This window comes from Neoarius graeffei, chromosome 20 (genome assembly GCF_027579695.1).
Source record: "Neoarius graeffei isolate fNeoGra1 chromosome 20, fNeoGra1.pri, whole genome shotgun sequence".
Taxonomy (NCBI): domain Eukaryota; kingdom Metazoa; phylum Chordata; class Actinopteri; order Siluriformes; family Ariidae; genus Neoarius; species Neoarius graeffei.
The window spans coordinates 11471951-11494452 of record NC_083588.1 but is presented as its reverse complement, the minus strand read 5'-3'; the positions used below and the strand labels follow the sequence as shown (position 1 = coordinate 11494452).

General features: G+C 44.4%; 1 protein-coding gene across 1 annotated transcript in view; it reads right to left on the bottom strand.

Annotated features, from left to right (window-relative positions):
- Positions 1 to 18522: 18522 nt before the first annotated feature.
- Positions 18523 to 22502, bottom strand: part of fat4 (FAT atypical cadherin 4) — a 154738-nt gene continuing 150758 nt past the window's right edge. The window contains exon 17 of the mRNA XM_060901236.1: positions 18523 to 21874. Coding sequence (XP_060757219.1) covers positions 19983 to 21874 — 1892 coding nt within the window. The 3' untranslated portion in view covers positions 18523 to 19982. The remainder of the gene's footprint in view (positions 21875 to 22502) is intronic.

Genomic DNA, 22502 nt, shown 5'->3' with positions numbered 1-22502 from the left:
CATTATCTGTAGCCGCTTTATCCTGTTCTACAGGGTCGCAGGCAAGCTGGAGCCTATCCCAGCTGACTACGGGCGAAAGGCGGGGTACACCCTGGACAAGTCGCCAGGTCATCACAGGGCTGACACATAGACAGACAACCATTCACACTCACATTCACACCTACGGTCAATTTAGAGTCGCCAGTTAACCTAACCTGCATGTCTTTGGACTGTGGGGGAAACCGGAGCACCTGGAGGAAACCCACGCGGACACGGGGAGAACATGCAAGCTCCGCACAGAAAGGCCCTCGCCGGCCATGGGGCTCGAACCCAGACCTTCTTGCTGTGAGGCGACAGCGCTAACCACTACACCACCGTGCCGCCCAGATTTCATGCTCGTTTATTCTTAATTATTTTTATGAACATAATATATTCATTCATTCATTCATTATCTCTAGCCGCTTTATCCTTCTACAGGGTCGCAGGCAAACTGGAGCCTATCCCAGCTGACTACGGGCGAAAGGCGGGGTACACCCTGGACAAGTCGCCAGGTCATCACAGGGCTGACACATAGACACAGACAACCATTCACACTCACATTCACACCTACGGTCAATTTAGAGTCACCAGTTAACCTAACCTGCATGTCTTTGGACTGTGGGGGAAACCGGAGCACCCGGAGGAAACCCACGCGGACACGGGGAGAACATGCAAACTCCACACAGAAAGGCCCTCGCCGGCCCCGGGGCTCGAACCCAGGACCTTCTTGCTGTGAGGCGACAGCACTAACCACTACACCACCGTGCCGCCCCATATATATATTATTAAATGATTTTATTTTATTGACATAGAAGTGAGTCGAATAACTTCCATTTCTTCTGTTTCTCAGTCTTGATCTTGTTTATTCATTTCGTGCTACTTGCTATCTGTACATTTGACCTTTTATGGAGTTTTGTGGGCATTGCTACATGCAAATTAGGTATATTGGAACACACTTTTCACTTAAAGGAACAGTCCACCGTACTTCCATAATGAAATATGCTCTTATCTGAATTGAGACGAGCTGCTCCATACCTGTCCAAGCTTTGCGCGACCTCTCAGTCAGTCAGACGCAGTCAGACGCGCTGTCACTCCTGTTAGCAATGTAGCTAGGCTCAGTATGGCCAACGGTATTTTTTGGGGCTGTAGTTAGATGCGACCAAACTCTTCCGCGTTTTTCCTCTTTACATAGGTTTATATGACCAGTGATATGAAACAAGTTCAGTTACACAAATTGAAACGTAGCGATTTTCTATGCTATCTGAGCTCCGTATCAATGCGCTGTCGAAGCGCGCAGAAGGTGTTAGTACGCCTGTCATTATAGTGCGCACTTTCCATAGCATAGAAAATCGCTACATTTCAATTTGTATAACTGAACTTGTTTCATATCACTGGTCATATAAACCTATGTAAACAGGAAAAACGCGGAAGAGTTTGGTCGCATCTAACTACAGCCCCAAAAAATACCATTGGCCATGCTGAGCCTAGCTACATTGCTAACAGGAGTGACAGCGCGTCTGACTGCGTCTGACTGACTGGGAGGTCGCGCAAAGCTCGGATAGGTACGGAGCAGCTCGTCTCAATTCAGATAAGAGCATATTTCATTATGGAAGTACGGTGGACTGTTCCTTTAATGGATGACCAATATTCACATGCATGAAGAAAATCAGTGTTTCTGAAACTTTTGTAAATCTGTGGAAAATTTAAGGTTGATTTGACTTCTGCAAACATTTACAGGTTTAGAACTTTTTTAAAAGATTGAGAAATGAGACCCAATATGCAGATCAAATTTCATACTCTGTAGACCTCACGTCGGTGTCACAGACAGGTTATATGAATCTACAGTCTGGGCTAGAAAGAAATCAGCCCCGATCTCACTTCATCATTCAATTTTGTGTATTTTTTCTTTTGACCATTGATGGTGCTGTTGTGCTTGCGTCCACAAAAAAAAAAAAAAAATCCAAAATAATCCTTAAAATATTTGCAAACAACAACAACTAATCTGGTCTGGATACCACAAATGAAACCTTATATTGACATCTTTTTATGTTTGAAAGACAGGCACAGCCTTAGTAAGCCATTTGTGTATATATACAAATACGACAGAGCCGTGTGTGTATATTACGGAGCACTGTTTTAACACATTACTTTGCATCAATAATGTGCCAAGTGGGTTTTCCAGTATCTCCGTGACTGGATGTGATTGGCTGATGCATGTTTGAAGACTTCATCTTGTTCAGAACAAAACAGGAGCTGGGGTTAATACACAAGTATTCATAATTTCTTGATGGAAATGTTACATTCCTTCAAACAAAGGGCTTAACACACACACACACACACACACACACGCATAAATAGTTTTTTTTTTCCCTCTGGTTAGCTCGAGGCCTCTCTAGTCAGCAGTGAGTCTCAGTGAGTGCTGAAACAGCGCTTCATACCGTCACGATCAGATCCAGATGTGCTTTCTCAAACTCCTAATACACACACACACACACACACACACACACACACACACACAGAGACATGGGTGCACCAATGGCATGCACACTATTTGAGCATGAAAGCACCCAGACCAGTGGCATGCTGGTTGTGGAAAGAAGTGTTCAGCTTTTAGCTGCAATTATTTTATGACTCCGAGGGAAATGAATTATGCTGTAGCCATTTGAACCAAAGTGAGTCTTTTCTTTCACTCCATACACACTGATAGTGTGTACTGAAGAAGGTAGCACTTAACTTTCACATTTTTATTGTTAGCATGACTAATAGCAGAGGATTGTGAGCAATTTTTATGAGGAAAGAGGATAATTAGCATTTGTACAACAGGAAAAGGATGATTAGTGTTCCTGTTAGCATCAGTATTAACCAAAGAGGACTGTTGGTTGTATTTGTTTGCCTGTTTGGTGGGTTTATGCAAAAGTACCACACTACACTTCCGAATCATATATATATTTTTTTTATTTAACAGAAAATGCGGGTTTACGCGAGGACAGGTAAGATGGCTGTGAGTACTGTCCGTCCAAATTATGTCCTTAACGACTTGCTTGCATACTCAAAGAATGTACTACAGTTATAGTCAGGTAGTAGGTACTTCATTGACACTAAGGCTACATCCACACGACAACGGCAACGAGATTTTTAAAAAAATATATCACGTCCACATGGGCAACAGATCAGTAAAATATCAGGTACATATGGGAACGCAACGCTTGCTGAAAACGATGCAATACACATGCCACACCTCTAGGTGCGCTGTAAGACGGTCCCATCGGAGACACCACAACAATAGAAGTAGTAAGGACGCATGCGCATAAACTATTATGCGCGAGACTTCATATTAGCCACAAAGTCAGAAAAATCTGTTCGTAAAATTGCGTTATAATGACCAAATACAATGAAAAGTATTTTTCCAGTCTCATCTGTGAAAGGTAATCCCGTTTGTGATCTTGTTTGGACAGTAAACCTGTTGGTACAGTTAAACACAGCACATGAATGAGGCATCTTTATTCTCCGCTTTGACCCATCCAATATGGCGGCAAAGATGACGTATGATTCTACGCAGAAGGCGGCGTCTTTAATGGTCCGGAATAAATTGAATGCTACACGTTGATGGATTAATTTGTTGTTCTACGCCCTTTTTGAGGAATGTATTGTAGGACTTAAACCAACATCTGAAGAGGTGAGATCGCTCCTTTTTTTCCCTATTTTTGCTGGCGGGATTGACTCTGCCCTAAGGGCTATTCTCTCTCTCTCCCTCTCACTTTGCACCATTACACAATAAATATCTCATCTCATCTCATTATCTCTAGCCGCTTTATCCTTCTACAGGGTCGCAGGCAAGCTGGAGCCTATCCCAGCTGACTACGGGCGAAAGGCGGGGTACACCCTGGACAAGTCGCCAGGTCATCACAGGGCTGACACATAGACACAGACAACCATTCACACTCACATTCACACCTACGCTCAATTTAGAGTCACCAGTTAACCTAACCTGCATGTCTTTGGACTGTGGGGGAAACCGGAGCACCCGGAGGAAACCCACGCGGACACGGGGAGAACATGCAAACTCCACACAGAAAGGCCCTCGCCGGCCACGGGGCTCGAACCCAGGACCTTCTTGCTGTGAGGCGACAGCGCTAACCACTACACCACCGTGCCGCCCACAATAAATATTCACAGTGAAAATATTTTGTAAGCGCGTTTCATGAACCAAGTTATAGGATTTGTTGACAACTCGCATCGAGTTCGTTACACTTCTACCCGGCGTGAAGCACATGTGGTTGTGACGTCATCGTAAACAAATCTGTTCTACTCATCCAGACGACTTCGCAACGGCGCCGTTGCCAGATCTTTCCACTCTGGAACCCGTTCTCAAAAGATTTCGTTTGCCGTGTGGACGCCAGGCTGAAACAATAAACAATTTTATCAGATTGACCTGAATCCGTTGCCGTGTGGACAGGGCCTAAGACATAGAATTCGGTTGCAGCCCTGGAGTATTTTGCAATTTTTTCAACTCACTTTCTGCTCTTGTGGCTGGTACTACATGGATACCATCCGGATTGCACGTCCGTTTTCTTGGTAATGTTTCAGTCTGCGCTTAAGTTGAAGATAGACTGGAGAAAGAACAACATATTACTCCTGCTCTAACGTGATAAAGCGACAACAGGAACTAACTTGTCTTATAATATCTTATAATGATTGACAACTTGGTGTAAGAAGAAGAAACCTTTGTCACATGCACACTCAAGCACAGTGAAATTCATCCTCTGCATTTAACCCACCTGAAGCAGTGAACACACACAAGTGAGCAATGAGCACACACACATACCCAGAGCAGTGGGCAGCTATGCTACATTGCCCGGTGAGGAGCTGGGGATTCGGTGCCTCGCTCAAGGGCACTTCAGCCCAAGGCTACCTCATGTTAACCTCACCACATGTCTGTGAACCGTGGGGGGAAACTGAAGCACCCAGAGGAAACCCACACAGACACAGGGAGAACATGCAAACTCCACACAGAAAGGCCCTTGTCGGCCACTGGGCTCGAACCCAGAACCTTCTTGCTGTGAGGTGACGGTGCTCAACACTACACCCCCATGCTGTCCGTGTAGCGGAAGAGGAAGAAAGCACTATGCGACAATCTATTCTTGGAAAATAATCAACGTCAGGGAGGCCACTGCCTGGTATGGAAACGCTGGAAGGCACTGTGTGTCTATACATAAAATACATCCATCATAGAGCATGAAAATGTCCTTTGGCCCTTCCCATCCAGCCTATGTCATATTCCAGTCCCTCTCATCTGTCAAAAAAATATAGGCACTTCAGAAAAAGAGAACTCAGCTCTTCAGACACTCCTGCTATGTCCTGAAAAACCCTACTGTACATCTACTTCTGGTTAATTATTGCAGAACATCTCATTCATGCACATTTTTATCTTGTCGTCATGTCTTGTACTTGGTTTAGTCAACTGGGCATCATTTATTGTTGAGTGAATGAATGCCAGTCAGCCCTAAATTACCTGCTGTGTTCACGGCACAGCTGGTTGCGTACGCAGTGATGCCCACAAAACATGGCTATCACTTTGAAATTATAGCTACATTTGTAATCTCATTGTTCATTAATAATGCTACATGCGCTATGCATGATGGGTAATACAGACATGGATAAATTTGTTGGTACCCTTACAGATCGTTGAAACAATGCTTTATTTTTCTTGAAAAGCAAGGAAATTAAAAGCAATTTTCTCATGCACACTTGCATGCCTTTGGTACGTCACAGAGGAAAACAAAAAAAAAGTGTGAAAAGAAAAGTTTTTTGTTTATTTTACAAAGATATTCTAAAATAGTCTGGACAGATTTGTCGGTATCCCTAGAAAAGATGATAAATAATTGGATTATAGTGATATTCCAAACTAATTGTCGAACCTTAATGAGTATCACAGGTGTGTTCAATCTTGTAATCAGTCATTCATCCATCCATCTATCCATCCATTATCCATAACCGCTTATCCTGTGCAGGGTTGCGGGCAAGCTGGAGCCTACAGTATCCCAGCTGACTATGGGCGAGAGGCAGGGTACACCCTGGACAAGTCGCCAAGTCATCGCAGGACCGACACATCGAGACAAACAACCATTCACACTCACATTCACACCTACGGTTAATTTAGAGCCACCAATTAACCTAACCTGCATGTCTTTGGACTGTGGGGGAAACCAGAGCACCCGAGGAAAACCATGCAGACACGGGGAGAACATGCAAACTCCGCACAGAAAGGCCCCCCATCAGCCACTGGGCTTGAGCCCAGAACCTTTTTGCTGTGAGGTGACAGTGCAAACCACTACACCACCATGCTGCCATCATCAGTCATTCGGTCTATTTAAATGGAGAAAAGTCATCATTCTGCCATTTAATATCGTTGTGTACACCACGTTGAACAAGGACCAGAGAAAGCAAAGGAGAAAGTTGTTTCAGGAGATCAGAATAAAATTATCGACAAGCATGTTAAATGCAAAGGCTATAAGACCGTCTCTAAGCAGCTTAATGTTCCTGTGACTACAGTTGCAAATGAAGTTTAAGTTCCATAGGACTGGAACCAACTTTCCTGGATGTGACTGCAAAAAGAAAATCCATCACAGATTGAACAGAAGGATAGTGCTGATGGTAGACAAAGAGCTAAGGACAACTTCCAAAGAGAAACTCCAAGGTCAAGGTACATCAATGTCTGATTGTACCGTCCATCACTTTCTGAGTGACTGTGGGCTCAATGGAAGAAGACCCAGGACGACTCCATCACTGAAAGAAAACTTAAAATAAGTCAGACCGGAATTTACTAAATGCAAGCCACAATGCTTCTGGGAGCATGTCCTTCGGAAAGTGACTTGCCAGTAAGCTTGAGACAAAACTCAAGCTTACTGGCAAGTCACATCAGCTCGATGTCCACAGAAGAAAAAATGAACTTTCAAAGAAAGGAACACCATACCTACTATGAAACATGGAGGAGGCTCGGTTATGATTTGGGGCTGCTTTGCTGTGGCATGGGGTGCCTTGAATCTCTGCAGAGCACAATGAAATCTCAAGACTATCAAGGCATTCTGAAGTGAAACGTACTACCCAGTGTCTGAAAGCTCTGCCTCAATTGCAGGTCATGGGTCCTACAACAGGATAAAGACCCAAAACACACAGTGAAAAGCACCCAAGAATGGTGAAGAACAAAACATTGGACTATTCCATACATTTCAACCCCAACTGTTTAGTATGGATTTTGGGCGTTTGAAATGAATACGTGCGTGTTGGTATAATACTACAGAAATTATGCCTTTACCCTAAAAAAAAAAAAAAAAATTTCAAAGTTTTAGCACACAAACATTTAAGAAGATGCCTTCATTTACATTCGGAATGACTCGACTTACATTTCCAGAATAACACGAATTGATCCAAATGTCCACATACTGTATGCGCAGTTGCACAAGTAGTCACCTTCCGGCTGAGCGCAAATTTTTCAAGCACACAAGGCGAGTCATGGTGTAGGTTCCAACAAAGAAACAATTGAAGACAAAATCAGGGGGGTCATTTTCTTCCAGAATGGATGGAAATGTTTGATGGCATTATTCTTCCATCGAAACGAGGAAGTGATGACGCCAATTGGTCACTTTGTAATTGGGACGTTAAGGTTGTGGCACTGGAGTTGTATGGCCTAAAAGAACATATGAAATCGACGCTTCATCAGCGAAATGTAACAGAGAGAAGGAATCAGCGGCCAATCCATTTTTTTGCTCAGAAACAACCAAGTAAAGTTGGGAGTGACAATGAAGTGAAATCCCAAGTTGTGTTCTGCAATTTTATCACACATCATTTTGGATTAAATGCAGTGTGCAACATATCACAGTTTCATCGTTATTGCTGAAACAAATGGAGGTAAGGCTACTTTATTTTATGCATGGTTATGTTTGGAGTTACGACGGATTTTTTGTCGAAAGTAAGGATTTTGAGACACTGTCGTACAGGTGACGCCTATTTGGGGTTGACATGTATGCTATTCTGAAGTGGCCTTCTCTGAGCCCTGATCTGAATCCTATCAAGCATCTCTGGAAAGAGCTGAACCATGCAGTGTGGAGAAGGCACCATTCAAACCTGAGAAAGCTGGAGCGGTTCGTTCAGGAAGATTGGGCCAAACGACCTGTTGGCAGATGCAGAAGTCTAAGGCCCTGTCCACACAGCAACGGATTCAGGTGACTCTGATAAAATTGTTTATCGTTTCGGCCTGGCGTCCACACGGCACCGGCGTTTTGGGTACCCCAAAATGAAATCTTTTGAGAACGGGTTCCAGAGTGGAAAAATCTGGCAACGGCGCCGTTGCGAAGTTGTCTGGATGAGTAGAACGGATTTGTTTACGATGACGTCACAACCACAAGACTGTCAGTGCTTCATGCCGGGTAGAAGTGTAACGAACTCGATGCGAGTTGTCAACAAATCCTATAACTTGGTTCATGAAACACGCTTACAAAATATTTTCACTGTGAATATTTATTGTGTAATGGTGCAAAGAGAGAGAGAGAGAGAGAGAGAGAGAGAGAGAGAATAGCCCTTAGGGCAGAGTCTTTAGTCCAAACACTGAGGAAGCAGTACCAAACCGCGCACCGCTCGTGTGCTTTCCAAAAACAAAAACAATCCTGCCAGCAAAAATAGGAAAAAAAAAAGGAGCGATCTCACCTCTTCAGATGTTGGTTTAAGTCTGACAATACATTCCTCAAAAAGGGCGTAGAAGAACAAAGTAATCCATCAACATGTAGCATGCAATTTATTCCGGACCATTAAAGAATTCTGGAGGATATCAGAATGTTGGTGTACCGGCTTCCATCTACCCCCGTTCATTCCTCTTTCCGCGTCTTTCATTTTACGCTACTGATTAATAATCAAAACTTTATGTAGCTGTTGCTACAGAAGAAGGGGTTTACGCGCATGCGTCCTACTTCTTCTGTTGTTCTGGTGTCTCCGATGGGACCGTCTTACAGCGCACGTAGAGGTGTGGCATGTGTATTGCATCGTTTTCAGCAAGCGTTGCGTTGCCATATGTACCTGATATTTTACAGATCCGTTGCCCATGTGGACGCGATATTTAAAGAAAAAAATCTCGTTGCCGTTGTCGTGTGGATGTAGCCTCACTGAGAGCAACAGACATTGCTTATTAGCAGTGATTGCTGCTAAAGGTCGTGCAACAAAATATTAAGTTCAGGGCACCATCATTTTTGTCCATGCCTTTTTCATTTGTTTTGTTCTGTAAAATATTCAGTTGAATATAAAAATCAAAAGCAAAGTCTGATTTGTGTTAAACATGGAATAAACAATGATGGATGCCATTAACTTTTGTCAGTTTCAAGTTGTTTCAGAGATATTTGTGGGTTCTTTTTTTTTTTTCTTTGTGGAAGGGTACCAACAAATTTGTTCATGTCTGTAATTCTGAATAGTAGCATATGTACTTTTAAAAATAAACAAACCAATCTGGAGACGGCTTACAAAGGATGCAAATAATGGTCAAGACACTACAGTGGTGATAGGACTGGTGAGGAAAAGCATTTAGTTCATTGTTGTGTGTGTGTGTGTGTGTGTGTGTGTGTGTGTACGAGAGAGAGAGAGAGAGAGAGAGAGAGAGAGAAAGAGAGAGAGAGACCACAAAGTGCCATCAGCCAGCTGTCAGCGATTTACTTTAGACCCCAAACCATCTGCATCTTCATTCACTCCATCTGCCTCTTCTCATTTTTTTCCTTTCCTCTCATTCTTTCCTTTTCTCTTACACATCATACACATGTACACACTCGCGCAGACTCTCGCTTACAGTACACTCACACACACAGTCTCGCTCTACAAAGCTCTTTTACTCACACTCGCACACCGACAGCGTGGAAAAATTAGATCAGGATTTCGATCTGGAGATGCTTTATGAATAATGCAGACTTTCTGTCTTTTAACTTCTCAGTTCATCGGTTCCATCTCATGCACCATCTTAAGCTTGGTTTCTACAAGTACTCGTGTGCATATCTGCAGAAGCATGTATCTCCGAGCTGGGAGATTTACGCTTCGAAGAAGCTGGAGACTGCTTCTAGCTGCTAAGATGCAAGGGACTTACAATGTTAAATGTAACTAGAAATGGATAAAAAGTACAATGTGTCAGTTGAGTGTTCGCAAATGAAAAATTTTATTCGTCAGCAAACTGCTGTGGTATTCTCCATAAGGAATAAAATACTTGTTTTTCTCAGAAAATAATCTGCATCGAATCAGAAACCTCGTCATTGATGAGTTTTCCTATAACGGCATACCCCGAAGTGATTTATTCCTTCTTTTTTAATTGGATTGGTGATAATCCGGACCCATCGCCAAGCTTGTGATTTTATCAACAGCGCACATTTCATTCAAATCTACCGGGGCGGCACAGTGGTGTAGTGGTTAGCGCTGTCGCCTCACAGCAAGAAGGTCCTGGGTTCGAGCCCCGGGGCCGGCGAGGGCCTTTCTGTGTGGAGTTTGCATGTTCTCCCCGTGTCCGCGTGGGTGTGCTCCGGTTTCCCCCACAGTCCAAAGACATGCAGGTTAGGTTAACTGGTGACTCTAAATTGACCGTAGGTGTGAATGTGAGTGTGAATGGTTGTCTGTGTCTATGTGTCAGCCCTGTGATGACCTGGCGACTTGTCCAGGGTGTACCCCGCCTTTCGCCCGTACTCAGCTGGGATAGGCTCCAGCTTGCCTGCGACCCTGTAGAAGGATAAAGCGGCTAGAGATAATGAGATGAGATGAATATGGATGCCTGTATATTCTGAATAAAGCCCCATCCTGTCATTGACCATCACGTTGTGTTTAACATCTTGTTCTTTATTTTGTTGTGATGGGCCCTCGATGTTCCACATTACCAGACAATGTGATCTTTATTACTTTTTTTTTAACCATGAACATGCTATGCAGCAGATGAAAGACTATGTTAACCTCACATAGAAGTCAATGCTTCAGTCAGAGCGATGCTAAACCAGGAATCACTGTTCTGTTCTTCCAGTTAAATGTACAATATGCAGTCTGAATATCCATCCATCCATTATCCGGAGCTGCTTATCCTGTGCAGGGTCGCGGGCAAGCTGGAGCCTATCCCAGCTGACTATGGGCAAGAGGCAGGGAACACCCTGGACAAGTCGCCAGATCACTCACGCTCACACCTACAGTCAATTCAGAGCCACCAATTAGCCTAACCTGCTTGTCCTTTGGACTGTGGGGGAAACCGGAGCACCCGGAGGAAACCCACAAAGACACGGGGAGAACATGCAAACTCCACACACAAAGGCCCTCATCAGCCGCTGGGCTCGAACCCAGAACCTTCTTGCTGTGAGGCAACAATGCTAACCACTACACCACCGTGCTGCCCCAGTCTGAATATATAAATGCGACTTTGCAAATCAGAAGGCGTGGATTCATTTTCAAAAACAGCATCTCTGACACTAGTTTTGGCGAGAAGGTAAAAGACAGATTGGTATCAATACGCTCGTTCTCATAATGCATTATCGTTACTGTCGTAAAATGCTTCGATAGCAATAATTTTGAGGCTGGTGAACGACTTATTGTTTATATCTGCTATAAAGTGAGTGATAAACAGGAACTACGTTGTTTCACGGACGTTCCATAACAATAAAAATTAAATGTAACGATAAAAGGTTAAAAAGCATGACGTGTTGGACGTAACTAAATTAGAAATTCTATTCCTTGGCAAATCACTGTAGTGTAAGACAGTGTTGTAGTCGAGTCACTAAACCTCGAGTCCGAGTCCAGCATTGAGTTCCTAATGTCCACGTCTCATCTCATCTCATTATCTGTAGCCGCTTTATCCTGTCCTACAGGGTTGCAGGCAAGCTGGAGCCTATCCCAGCTGACTACGGGCGAAAGGCGGGGTACACCCTGGACAAGTCGCCAGGTCATCACAGGGCCGACACATAGACACAGACAACCATTCGCACTCACATTCACACCTACGGTCAATTTAGAGTCACCAGTTAACCTAACCTGCATGTCTTTGGACTGTGGGGGAAACCGGAGCACCCGGAGGAAACCCACGCGGACAACATGCAAACTCCGCACAGAAAGGCCCTCGCCGGCCACAGGGTTCGAACCCGAACCTTCTTGCTATGAGGTGACAGCGCTAACCACTCCACCACCGTGCCGCCCCATGTCCAAGTCATTAAAGAAAATTTTGAGTCGAGTCCAAGAACAAGACTCCACCCGCACCATTTGACGGTGGCTGTTGTTGCCTTTATGTGAAACCGTCTCTGCTACCGTGTTGGACTAACGTTACTGCTCGACTGCCCCGTTTTAGTTAACAGGCTACAGATAAAAAGCATGTTCATCGCTCAGCAAGCCCCGCCCACTATCAACAGAGCAAATAACATGAGAGGATGGTTAACACTAGCTAGTTCGTCGGTCAGAAAGCAAACCCTGCTATCAACAGAGCAATGAACATAGTGTGTCACTTCCTTCTCTGGATGTCGTCTTGCCAAACGACGACTGAAGTTCGAGGTTATCCCCGTCGCTCCTCGATAGTTCTTCGACATATGGAACACACAGTAGTGCATTTTTTTCAAACTGCATGACTGCAATCCTAGGGGCGTTCTCTCCAGGCATTTTAGCACCATTAACGTTAGTTTGTTCCTGAACATGACGTATGAACAGGTGAATGCGCCTTCTCTTGCACGAAATTAGTATAAAAATTAATGTAGATATAACTATAGATATCTTATGCCAAGGCGGCACGGTGGTGTAGTGGTTAGCGCTGTCGCCTCACAGCAAGAAGGTCCTGGGTTCGAGCCCCGGGGCCGGCGAGGGCCTTTCTGTGTGGAGTTTGCATGTTCTCCCCGTGTCCGCGTGGGTTTCCTCCGGGTGCTCCGGTTTCCCCCACAGTCCAAAGACATGCAGGTTAGGTTAACTGGTGACTCTAAATTGACCGTAGGTGTGAATGTGAGTGTGAATGGTTGTCTGTGTCTATGTGTCGGCCCTGTGATGACCTGGCGACTTGTCCAGGGTGTACCCCGCCTTTCGCCCGTAGTCAGCTGGGATAGGCTCCAGCTTGCCTGCGACCTTGTAGAAGGATAAAGCGGCTAGAGATAATGTGATGTGTGTGATGTGTGATCTTATGCCAAATTATTATGGCATGTTAGAAAAAATAAAGAAAAAATCCAAGTCCTCGTCTCCAATTTACAAGTCAGAATGTGGTTAATGCACCAGTCTGAGTCATCAGTGCTCGAGTCCAAGTTAAGTCATGAGTCCTTAAAATTAGAGCATGAATCCTGGACTCGAGTACTCCAAGTCTGGTGTAAGAAGAATAAAACTCTTCTATCCACTTCAGGGTGATAGCTGACTCAATCATGTCACCTGTTTGTTGATTATTTTCCTGTATCAGCCAATCCCAGAGTGTACTATTCCTTACTTATAAACATGCTCATGGAAATATTCGGCCATACCTCGACTTTTCTCAGAACAGACATTTAGTATAATATTTTAACAGCATTCCTGGGATTTTAAGCAAGTTAGCAAGTTCGGATGACTGCACTGAGAGTTGAAGAAATTGCCAAGAAATCAATCTCATCTCATCTAAGATTTCTCTATAGAACAATACTGAAGGCATCAAATCTATGAAATAACAGATGGAACAGTATCAGGAATTATGTGTTAAACAAAAATGTGTGACGAAAAAAAACCCCAAAATGTTTCATCTCATCTCATTATCTCTAGCCGCTTTATCCTGTTCTACAGGGTCGCAGGCAAGCTGGAGCCTATCCCAGCTGACTACAGGCGAAAGGCGGGGTACACCCTGGACAAGTCGCCAGGTCATCACAGGGCTGACACATAGACACAGACAACCATTCACACTCACATTCACACCTACGGTCAATTTAGAGTCACCAGTTAACCTAACCTGCATGTCTTTGGACTGTGAGGGAAACTGGAGCACCCGGAGGAAACCCACGCGGACACGGGGAGAACATGCAAACTCCGCACAGAAAGGCCCTCGCCGGCCACGGGGCTCAAACCCGGGCCTTCTTACTGTGAGGTGACAGCGCTAACCACTACACCATCGTGCCGCCCCAAAATGTTTCATATTTTAGATTTTTCAAAGTAGCCACTGTTGATCTTGATAACGCTTTGCACACTACTGGCATTATCTTCACCAGCTTCATGAGGTAGTCACCTGGAACACTTTTCAATTAACAAAAGTTAATTAGTGCAATTTCTTGCCTTCTTAATGCATTTGAGATCAATTAGTAAGTAATAAAAAATACAGTAAACAGCCCTATTTCATACCACAACTGTCGTAATCCATATGATGTCAAGAACAGGTCAACGAAGTAAAGAGAAACGACAGCCGTCATTACTTTAAGACATGAAGTGACTTTGAATGAAGAAGCATTAAGGAAAACTCCTGAATTCGAAGGTGTCCAGTACTCGAGTAGAGGGGGGATGGGGGGGATGCCATCCCCCCTGGAATAAAAAATGGTCAAAATCATCCCCCCTCTAAAACGGGCATCCCCCCTCCCTTCCCTTGAGCAATTTTATCAATAAATGTGGACATTACTTCTATTTAACTTTGGAATTAGAAATGCCATTCCACGTAGCTTTGCTGAAACTGAGCATACAATAAGCTACCGCGAGAGAGGGCACGCGCAAGCGAAGCGTTTGAGGAGGTGACATTCAGTTGGGGTTTCGTTATTTTTTATTTCATTCGGCGTCAGTGACAGCAGCGGATTGCAGCATCATGGCCAAGCGGAGTGGACAGCAAGACCTAAGCAAGTTCGGATTTAAGATCGCAAGAAAAAACATTTCAGGAGGTAAAGGCCAATTTATGCTGACAACCCAGTCCTCGCAGATGGCGTCACAGATGGCCCCCCCCTTCGCAGACGCTCTGCACGCACCTCCCAAAAATTGTGACCACCGCAGACAGCCTCGCAGACAGCATCGCAGACAAGAGGGCTCTGATTGGTCCACTCTACATCCGCTGTACACGCACTTCCGCTTCCCTACTTTCCCGGTTTGGTTTGTTTTCATGACCGCCATTTTTAAAAACACGAGCGAAGATGGAGCAGCACGAAGAGCGGTTGATCGAGGAAGTGAGGAAGTACGTACATCTATACGACTCCAGTTCTAGTCATTATAAGTAACCGGAGGATAAACACTCCACTAACCACACCCACCAACTACTCCTAGCGATTTCGCGACTTCGCGCCCCCTTGCGTTGTGCCGGTGAATAACATCGCGCACGCCTATTACTCCCCGCTCAACGATAAATTACAACTGTCTGCGAAAAGCTATCTGCGAAAGCCTTGTCGCAAGAGCATGCAGAGGCCTTAAGTCAAGAGTTACGAATATCAGTCACACTTTCTGTGAGCCCGCTATCATGCTGTAAAGTTACCGATATGTAGCCTAATTTGTGGGCGGCGGATAACAACACAGCTATCATAATGAATGTTAGTTTGGAGTCTAGCCAGCTATCGATAGCTTACTCAGGTTCATGTTAGCTTTGATTTCTTGTATAAGGCCATTAAATTAATCAGCCTGGACGTTCGTTTGTTATTCTTCAGGCAACAAAAAGTGTTATTCAAGACAGGAAGGCTAAAATAAACGACACTAACAGTTTTGAAGGCTTCATTGCCTCATTAGAGAGCCGGTCACAACATGTAAGGCTGATTTACAATTTACTGTTGCTTGTCCTACCTACCTCTGTATTTAACTCAATGTTCCCAATGTCTCATCTCATCTCATTATCTGTAGCCGCTTTATCCTGTCCTACAGGGTCGCAGGCAAGCTGGAGCCTATCCCAGCTGACTACGGGCGAAAGGCGGGGTACACCCTGGACAAGTCGCCAGGTCATCACAGGGCTGACACATAGACACAGACAACCATTCACACTCACATTCACACCTACGGTCAATTTAGAGTCACCAGTTAACCTAACCTGCATGTCTTTGGACTGTGGGGGAAACCGGAGCACCCGGAGGAAACCCACGCGGACACGGGGAGAACATGCAAACCCCGCACAGAAAGGCCCTCGCCGGCCACGGGGCTCGAACCCGGACCTTCTTGCTGTGAGGCGACAGCGCTAACCACTACACCACCGTGCTGCCTGTTCCCAGTGTTCAGCTTTGAATAAAAATTATATTGACTTGATATGAAAAGATTCAGTTGTTCATTTACATCGCCTGCTGAGGTTTTAGTAAATTTTTTACCAAACGATTTAAAAGGAGCCTACCATGACTATGAAGTTACACTTCAAATTTGTCATCTGCATTTCACCCTAATATGGAGAATGTGGTCGGTATGTCAGCCAGGACACTGACTAAATATGACACATGACATCCACACTGTGTATGTTTTACAGTAAAATACCAGTGTATTATGTTTTTTACAACAATAAAAAGGGTACACAGTGTGTACTACACACTTTATCAGCACAAAATACTGTATGTCTGGTAAATGAACAAGGTCCACAGACCTACGTTGTGTGCAAACCTTCCTAAAAGCAAACCAGTTTCCCACCGACGGACCGACCGATGGGTCGACACGCGACTAAAAATGTCACCATCCCCCCGGTTTGATTTTACAACTCGACCACTGAAGGTGTCCATACTTTTGACTGGTACTGTCGACCAAAATAACTGTCTAAGAGCAAGGTGGTCTCACAGGTGTGTCTTGGAGAAAACTCTGAATCGACCTGATTGCAGGAAGTGCTTTCAGTTGCAGCCTGGATGCTTTTTATGCCTTTTTTTTCCCCTAGATGTGCGCTATTAAACTGAGCCAAGGCACAAAGCTGTAGCGATGCATAAGTGCCATGTGTTCTGAGTATTTGGACCATGGAAGAGAACGAAAATACATGCTGGATGAGATCCCTGCAACGTTTTAAGCTAGCTGTTTCTACAATTAACTCATGATTTACTTAGCGTGTTCTCCGTGCTCAGATGAGTTTTGTGATTTCGACAAGCTCTTGGCAAAAAGTTTGTTTTGTTTTCCCGACACTGTGAGTACAGGAAGTACATTTTCAGTCCTCCACGCCCCTCGGCCATTTTTTTCATTATGTGCCATTTGAAAAGACAAGCAAGCAAACTAATACCCTGTCCACACTAGGGATTTTGTACCGATACGAAACTACTTTCGTACCGCAACACCTGTCCATACCAGCAACTATACCAGTACTGTAGCGGTATAACTGTCAAAAGTCAAAGTCCTTCCCATGCCTTACAGTACCTGGTATTCCTAGGCAGTTTCCCACTCAAGTACTAACCAGGCCCAATCTGTATGGTGGCGCATCGGGCGGCGCCGATCTCCGTTTCCATAACCCTCGGCCTCTTGCCTATTACATAGCTAGGGTTACAGCGGGGGGCTAGTCCTCTGGTAACCACAAGAGTTTAACTCCCCATGCACATCTGTATTGCAGCATGCCTTGCCAGATGGTAGTAGGTACCATTTTTATGATGGTCTTTGGTATGACCCGACCGTGAATAGAACTCACGATCTCCCGATCGAGAGGCGGACACGCTACCACTAGGCCACTAGTCGGTAGCGGTATAACTGTATCGGTACGAAACCCACAAATGTATGGGTTTCTTACCGGTACAGTATCGGTACTGTAGCGCTTCGCTGTAGTGTGGACAGATGAAGCGGTTCTGTATCGATACAAATATAATGCGCATGCGCAAAGTCACACACCTCAATCTATGCCTTCGCTGAATAAAATAGTGAAGAACGGAGATTCGTTTGTTTCTTTCTCAACTGCCTCGCGCGTTTTATACGATTCGACTGAATAAATGACCACCAGACTGTACATTGACAACAAAAAGCACACACACGTTGTTTCATCCGCCATATATTCTCGGAAGGAAGTTACTCGGTAACCACGGAAACATTTCGCGCACGCGCATTTCAACTACCGTGAAAGAAAACCACAAACATTTCTCGCTAGTGTGGACAGATGCACTAAACTGTACCGGTATACTTTGTATCGATACAGTTATACCACTTTCGTACCGGTATAAGTGTGAACACAGCATAAAAGTATCAATTTCACTCCGATTCACAATAATAGGAAAACGCCCTAAAAAGCAGATTTCATCGTTTGCTCGAGTTCATCTCTGGCTCATGACTCGCCGACCTCCATTTGACACACACTCTTAATCGGTCTTTGAAACACTTTATTCAACTCATCCAAACTTTATTTCAACTCCTCACTAGGAACGCTAACTGGATGGCATTCTGGCGTCATGTCCTACTTTATTACTTTAACTCTTAATTTTGTTAAGTATTATTGCATTAGTCTTGAAATTGTCTTTTTAAATAAATATTGTTTTTTTTTATTCTGTTATTGGCTCTTACACACATAAAGCATACAGTTTGTTATAGTTTTATCAAAAAAAAAGTGGAAAATACTGATGTTACATAAGTAACAAATGTAAAAAAATTAAGTTCTTCAATCTTACTTCTCCTGAAAGTAAGATCATTTCCAGCATATGAAAAAAACATCCATAAAAACACTGCTTAAGTACTTTAAGTTAATAATAATAAAAAAGTAGAAACAGTTCATCTTAAAAAAAACACACACACACGCAACAAGAGAGAACATTGAATTTCCTTCATTGATACAAAATGTACACAAGTTCATAGTCTGATGAGGATTTTGCTTTCGGTCAAATATCACGAGTGATGGATCCTACAGGACAGGAAGTGAAACGAGCCTCAAGAATGATGGCGGTCCCAGACACCTGCAGGTATTATCGCGTTACACACACTCGCATACACTCCTCTTTCACACGAGAAGCAGGCCAGAGGCGTCTGGTAAAATGGGGGAAAAAAAAAATCTGAGTGCCCCAGAAACTGTTTCTATTCCATCAGGTATCAATCACTAAAACATTTTTCTTCAGTCAATCCTTATAATGTAATAACCTCAGTTATTAGAACTGAGACGGATCCTTTGTTCAGCTGCGTGTGAAACGGAAATCTATCAGAACGTCCTGTGCGTACACCATTCATGTTTTTTAAATGTCAAACCAAATATTGAGAAATATCATTTGACCAAACCATATTAGTTTGTGAGAACAGTTCTCAGTAGTGCACTCAGACTTTTGGACCCTACTTTATGTTTAGAGAGCTGGAATGAGAGGAGCTCGTTCTTTTTTTTTGATGAAGTTCATATGGTCATGCTGTTAAAACAGCCACATCCTCCCTTGGCTTTCTGCTGTACGGAAGAACGCAAATGAAACTCTATGGGGTCATCAAGGACTTTTCGGATTTTATGGACGTCTATGGGATCCATGAAGAAGTATTAAAAGCTCCAGTCCAAAAGTCTGAGTCGATACAAAACCTGGTTTCAATGTTATTTTTATTTGACATCCACAAAAATAAGTTATTACATGGAACCGAGGAGAAATGAAACCATTTTTCTGTGAGCTCGATCAGCTACTTGTTACTGACCGGACACGGTCATTTTGCGAGAAAAGTACAGATGATGATTAAATTTTTTGTAATATACAGTATTATTATTGTCCAGCCCTAAAATGGTGTTGCGTCAATTTGGAGGGAAAAAAGACAAAAAAGTGCTTGGAGAGGATACTCATCAATTTCTGATTTGTAAAATTCAAACTTCCTGCTGAGGTTTGTTGAACAAGTAGCTCCACTGCTTATGTTTTTATTCGGGATCTTGGACGAGAATCAACAATGAAATACAAACAGTTTTTGGTCATGGACTCAGACTTATTGGACTATTTAAAGTCTTTCTTACTTAACAGGGATCAAGAGAATCATCACAGATGTATCGCTCTGCCTTACTGCATTTAAGCTCGTCTTCTTACAAATACAAGTACCAAAAAACAAAGACAAAAATGAAGAACATTTTATTATTGCAAGCGATTGCCTTCTCTCTGTCCGTAGTCCGTCCAGTCCTGATTGGTCCAAGAGAGAATATCTCATACGTATTGCTCTGCCTCTCCCTCGGCAATGATGGTAACCGAACCATCGCCGCTGTTCATTTCAACGTCGTTAGCAGCATTAGAATTTTCTGGAAGCATAGCTAAATCTTTAAAAACGTCAACGTAATGGCTAAATCCTGGTCCCCAGTTTAGTAGGCTGTCCCAGTTGAAATTGCCAGATCCTTGGCCCAGTTTGTGGGGCAGTGTGTGATGCTGATATTCCCCAAAGGGGGCGTGGCCTCCACTGGCCCCGCCCTCTGCCCTACGGCTCGAGTACCTCCTTTGCTTGATTCTTCCCCCGCCGTAATCTTCATCATCAGCATCAGATTCGTTGACTTGTGATAGTTTTGGAACTCGAGAACCATAGTTGACTGGTTTCTCCCGGTCATATTCCATCTCTGAGCAGGTGAAGGAGTCATGCGAGTCGCTCTCGGAGGACGAATCCGGTGCTGGAATTCCATCTGCAGGATTTCGCACACGAGAAAGAGGACGTCGGGCGTCCTCCTCAGACGACGAGCGTCCGTGATCAGCACTGCAGATGCTGGGGTTTCTGGGTCGTGGAGTGTTGAGTCGCTCCACTTCTTCTATGGACAGTCCAATAGGAGGCCCGGTCTCCAATGGAATTTGCTCGATCGGTTGTTTCAAGCGGCTCGCGGGTCTTGACCCGTGACCCGCCATCGTTTGTGGGCTCTTGCTGCGCCTTCCAAGACGCGACGCTGTGTAATTAAAGATAGCTGCTGACTGGCAAGTGTCTCCATGAAGGTCCAGTGGGCTTCCATCACGCCTTGCCAAATTCAGATTCATCTCCCTTGTTGGTGTGTTGCGGTAAAATGAGGCTGGTTTGCTAAAATGTGCAGGGCTATGGCGGGACAAAGGGGTAGGTGTAGGGCAGGGGGCATGGCTAAGTGGTGTTTGGCGGAGTCCTTGAGTGTAGGAAGGTTGGTAAGTGTAACTAGCAGCGCCTAAGGTTAGTGGCGACTGGCGAGCATAGCCAAGAGGACTATGGCGTTGGATTTGAATGCTGAATTTGGGGGTGTGACTTCGAAACTGCTTGTAATGCTGGACAATGTCGGCGTCAGATGGCGCGATGCTGCTGGCATTGTCAATGTCATAGTGCTCAATTTCTGCAATTTCCGGCGCACTTGGAATCGTATCACCACTCTCTGGGACGTCTGTCTCATCGTAGATCAGGTAGGGATTCTCACGCTCAATGATATCTGGCTTTGGATTTCCTTCTGGCTGCTTTCGCACCGTCATGTCAACATCCCCGATATTATCCGGATCATCGAATGCCACGTTCTCGCTTCCCTTCTTCTTCTTTTTCTTTTTCTTTGCTTTCTTTTCCTCCTTTGGTACGGCTGTTTTTCCGCCACCTTTACAGTGATTGTGTAAAATAAGGCCAAGCACCAACAGAGCAAGAATCGTGGCACAGCCGCCCACAATTGCTGGAACCGCCCAAATTGGCAAAACGAATTCTTCGTTACTGGAGTCAGAAACACAAGTAAAACCTCCATTGGTTCCAACTTGGCATACTGTGCCATGTAGACAAGTGACACCCAGGCATGCCACCAGGGTTTCACACACTTGTCCTGTGTACAGTTCATCGCACACGCAGCTAAATCCACCACGGTTAGAAGGGACGCAACTGCCCCCGTTTTGACAGGGACTGGAAGCGCAGTCTCCAGGGGGAACGCACTGGTGGCTAAACCACTGGTTGACGCACATCTTGCCATCCAAGCAGGGGGCACTGGCACACATGTTCGGCCCACGGCAACCAATTTTCACTGACTCGTCTGGCCCGGAAATCGAGATGGTGACAGTTCGGTGGCCACCGGAGAATGGCAGGAGCTCGCCATTGTACTTTACATACAAATAGCAGCCATCAAAATCTGAAAAGAGGTAAAGAGAGTATTATTGCATTAGAGCATTATGATGATACTTTAAAACTCTTAAAAGTCTTGAAAAGCCTAATATTACAATAGAGCAATTTTTTAACATTAGCGAAAGAAAGAATATTCATCTCATCTCATTATCTCTAGCCGCTTTATCCTGTTCTACAGGGTCGCAGGCAAGCTGGAGCCTATCCCAGCTGACTACGGGCGAAAGGCGGGGTACACCCTGGACAAGTCGCCAGGTCATCACAGGGCTGACACATAGACACAGACAACCATTCACACTCACACCTACGGTCAATTTAGAGTCACCAGTTAACATGCAAACTCCACACAGAAAGGCCCTCGCCGGCCACAGGGCTTGAACCCGGACCCTCTTGCTGTGAGGCGACAGCGCTAACCACTACACCACCGTGCCGCCCAGAAAGAATATTATTAGCATTATTTGGAAAGTGGTATTACTTTTAGCATTCATGTTGTTGTTGTTGTAATTATTATTATACTTAATGAAGATTACTGTTTGCATTAGCAGAGTAGGCCGATTAGAATTATCATACTAATAATATACTACGACTAATAATGCATATAACATGATTATACTCAGAGAATCATCAGCACTGCTTTT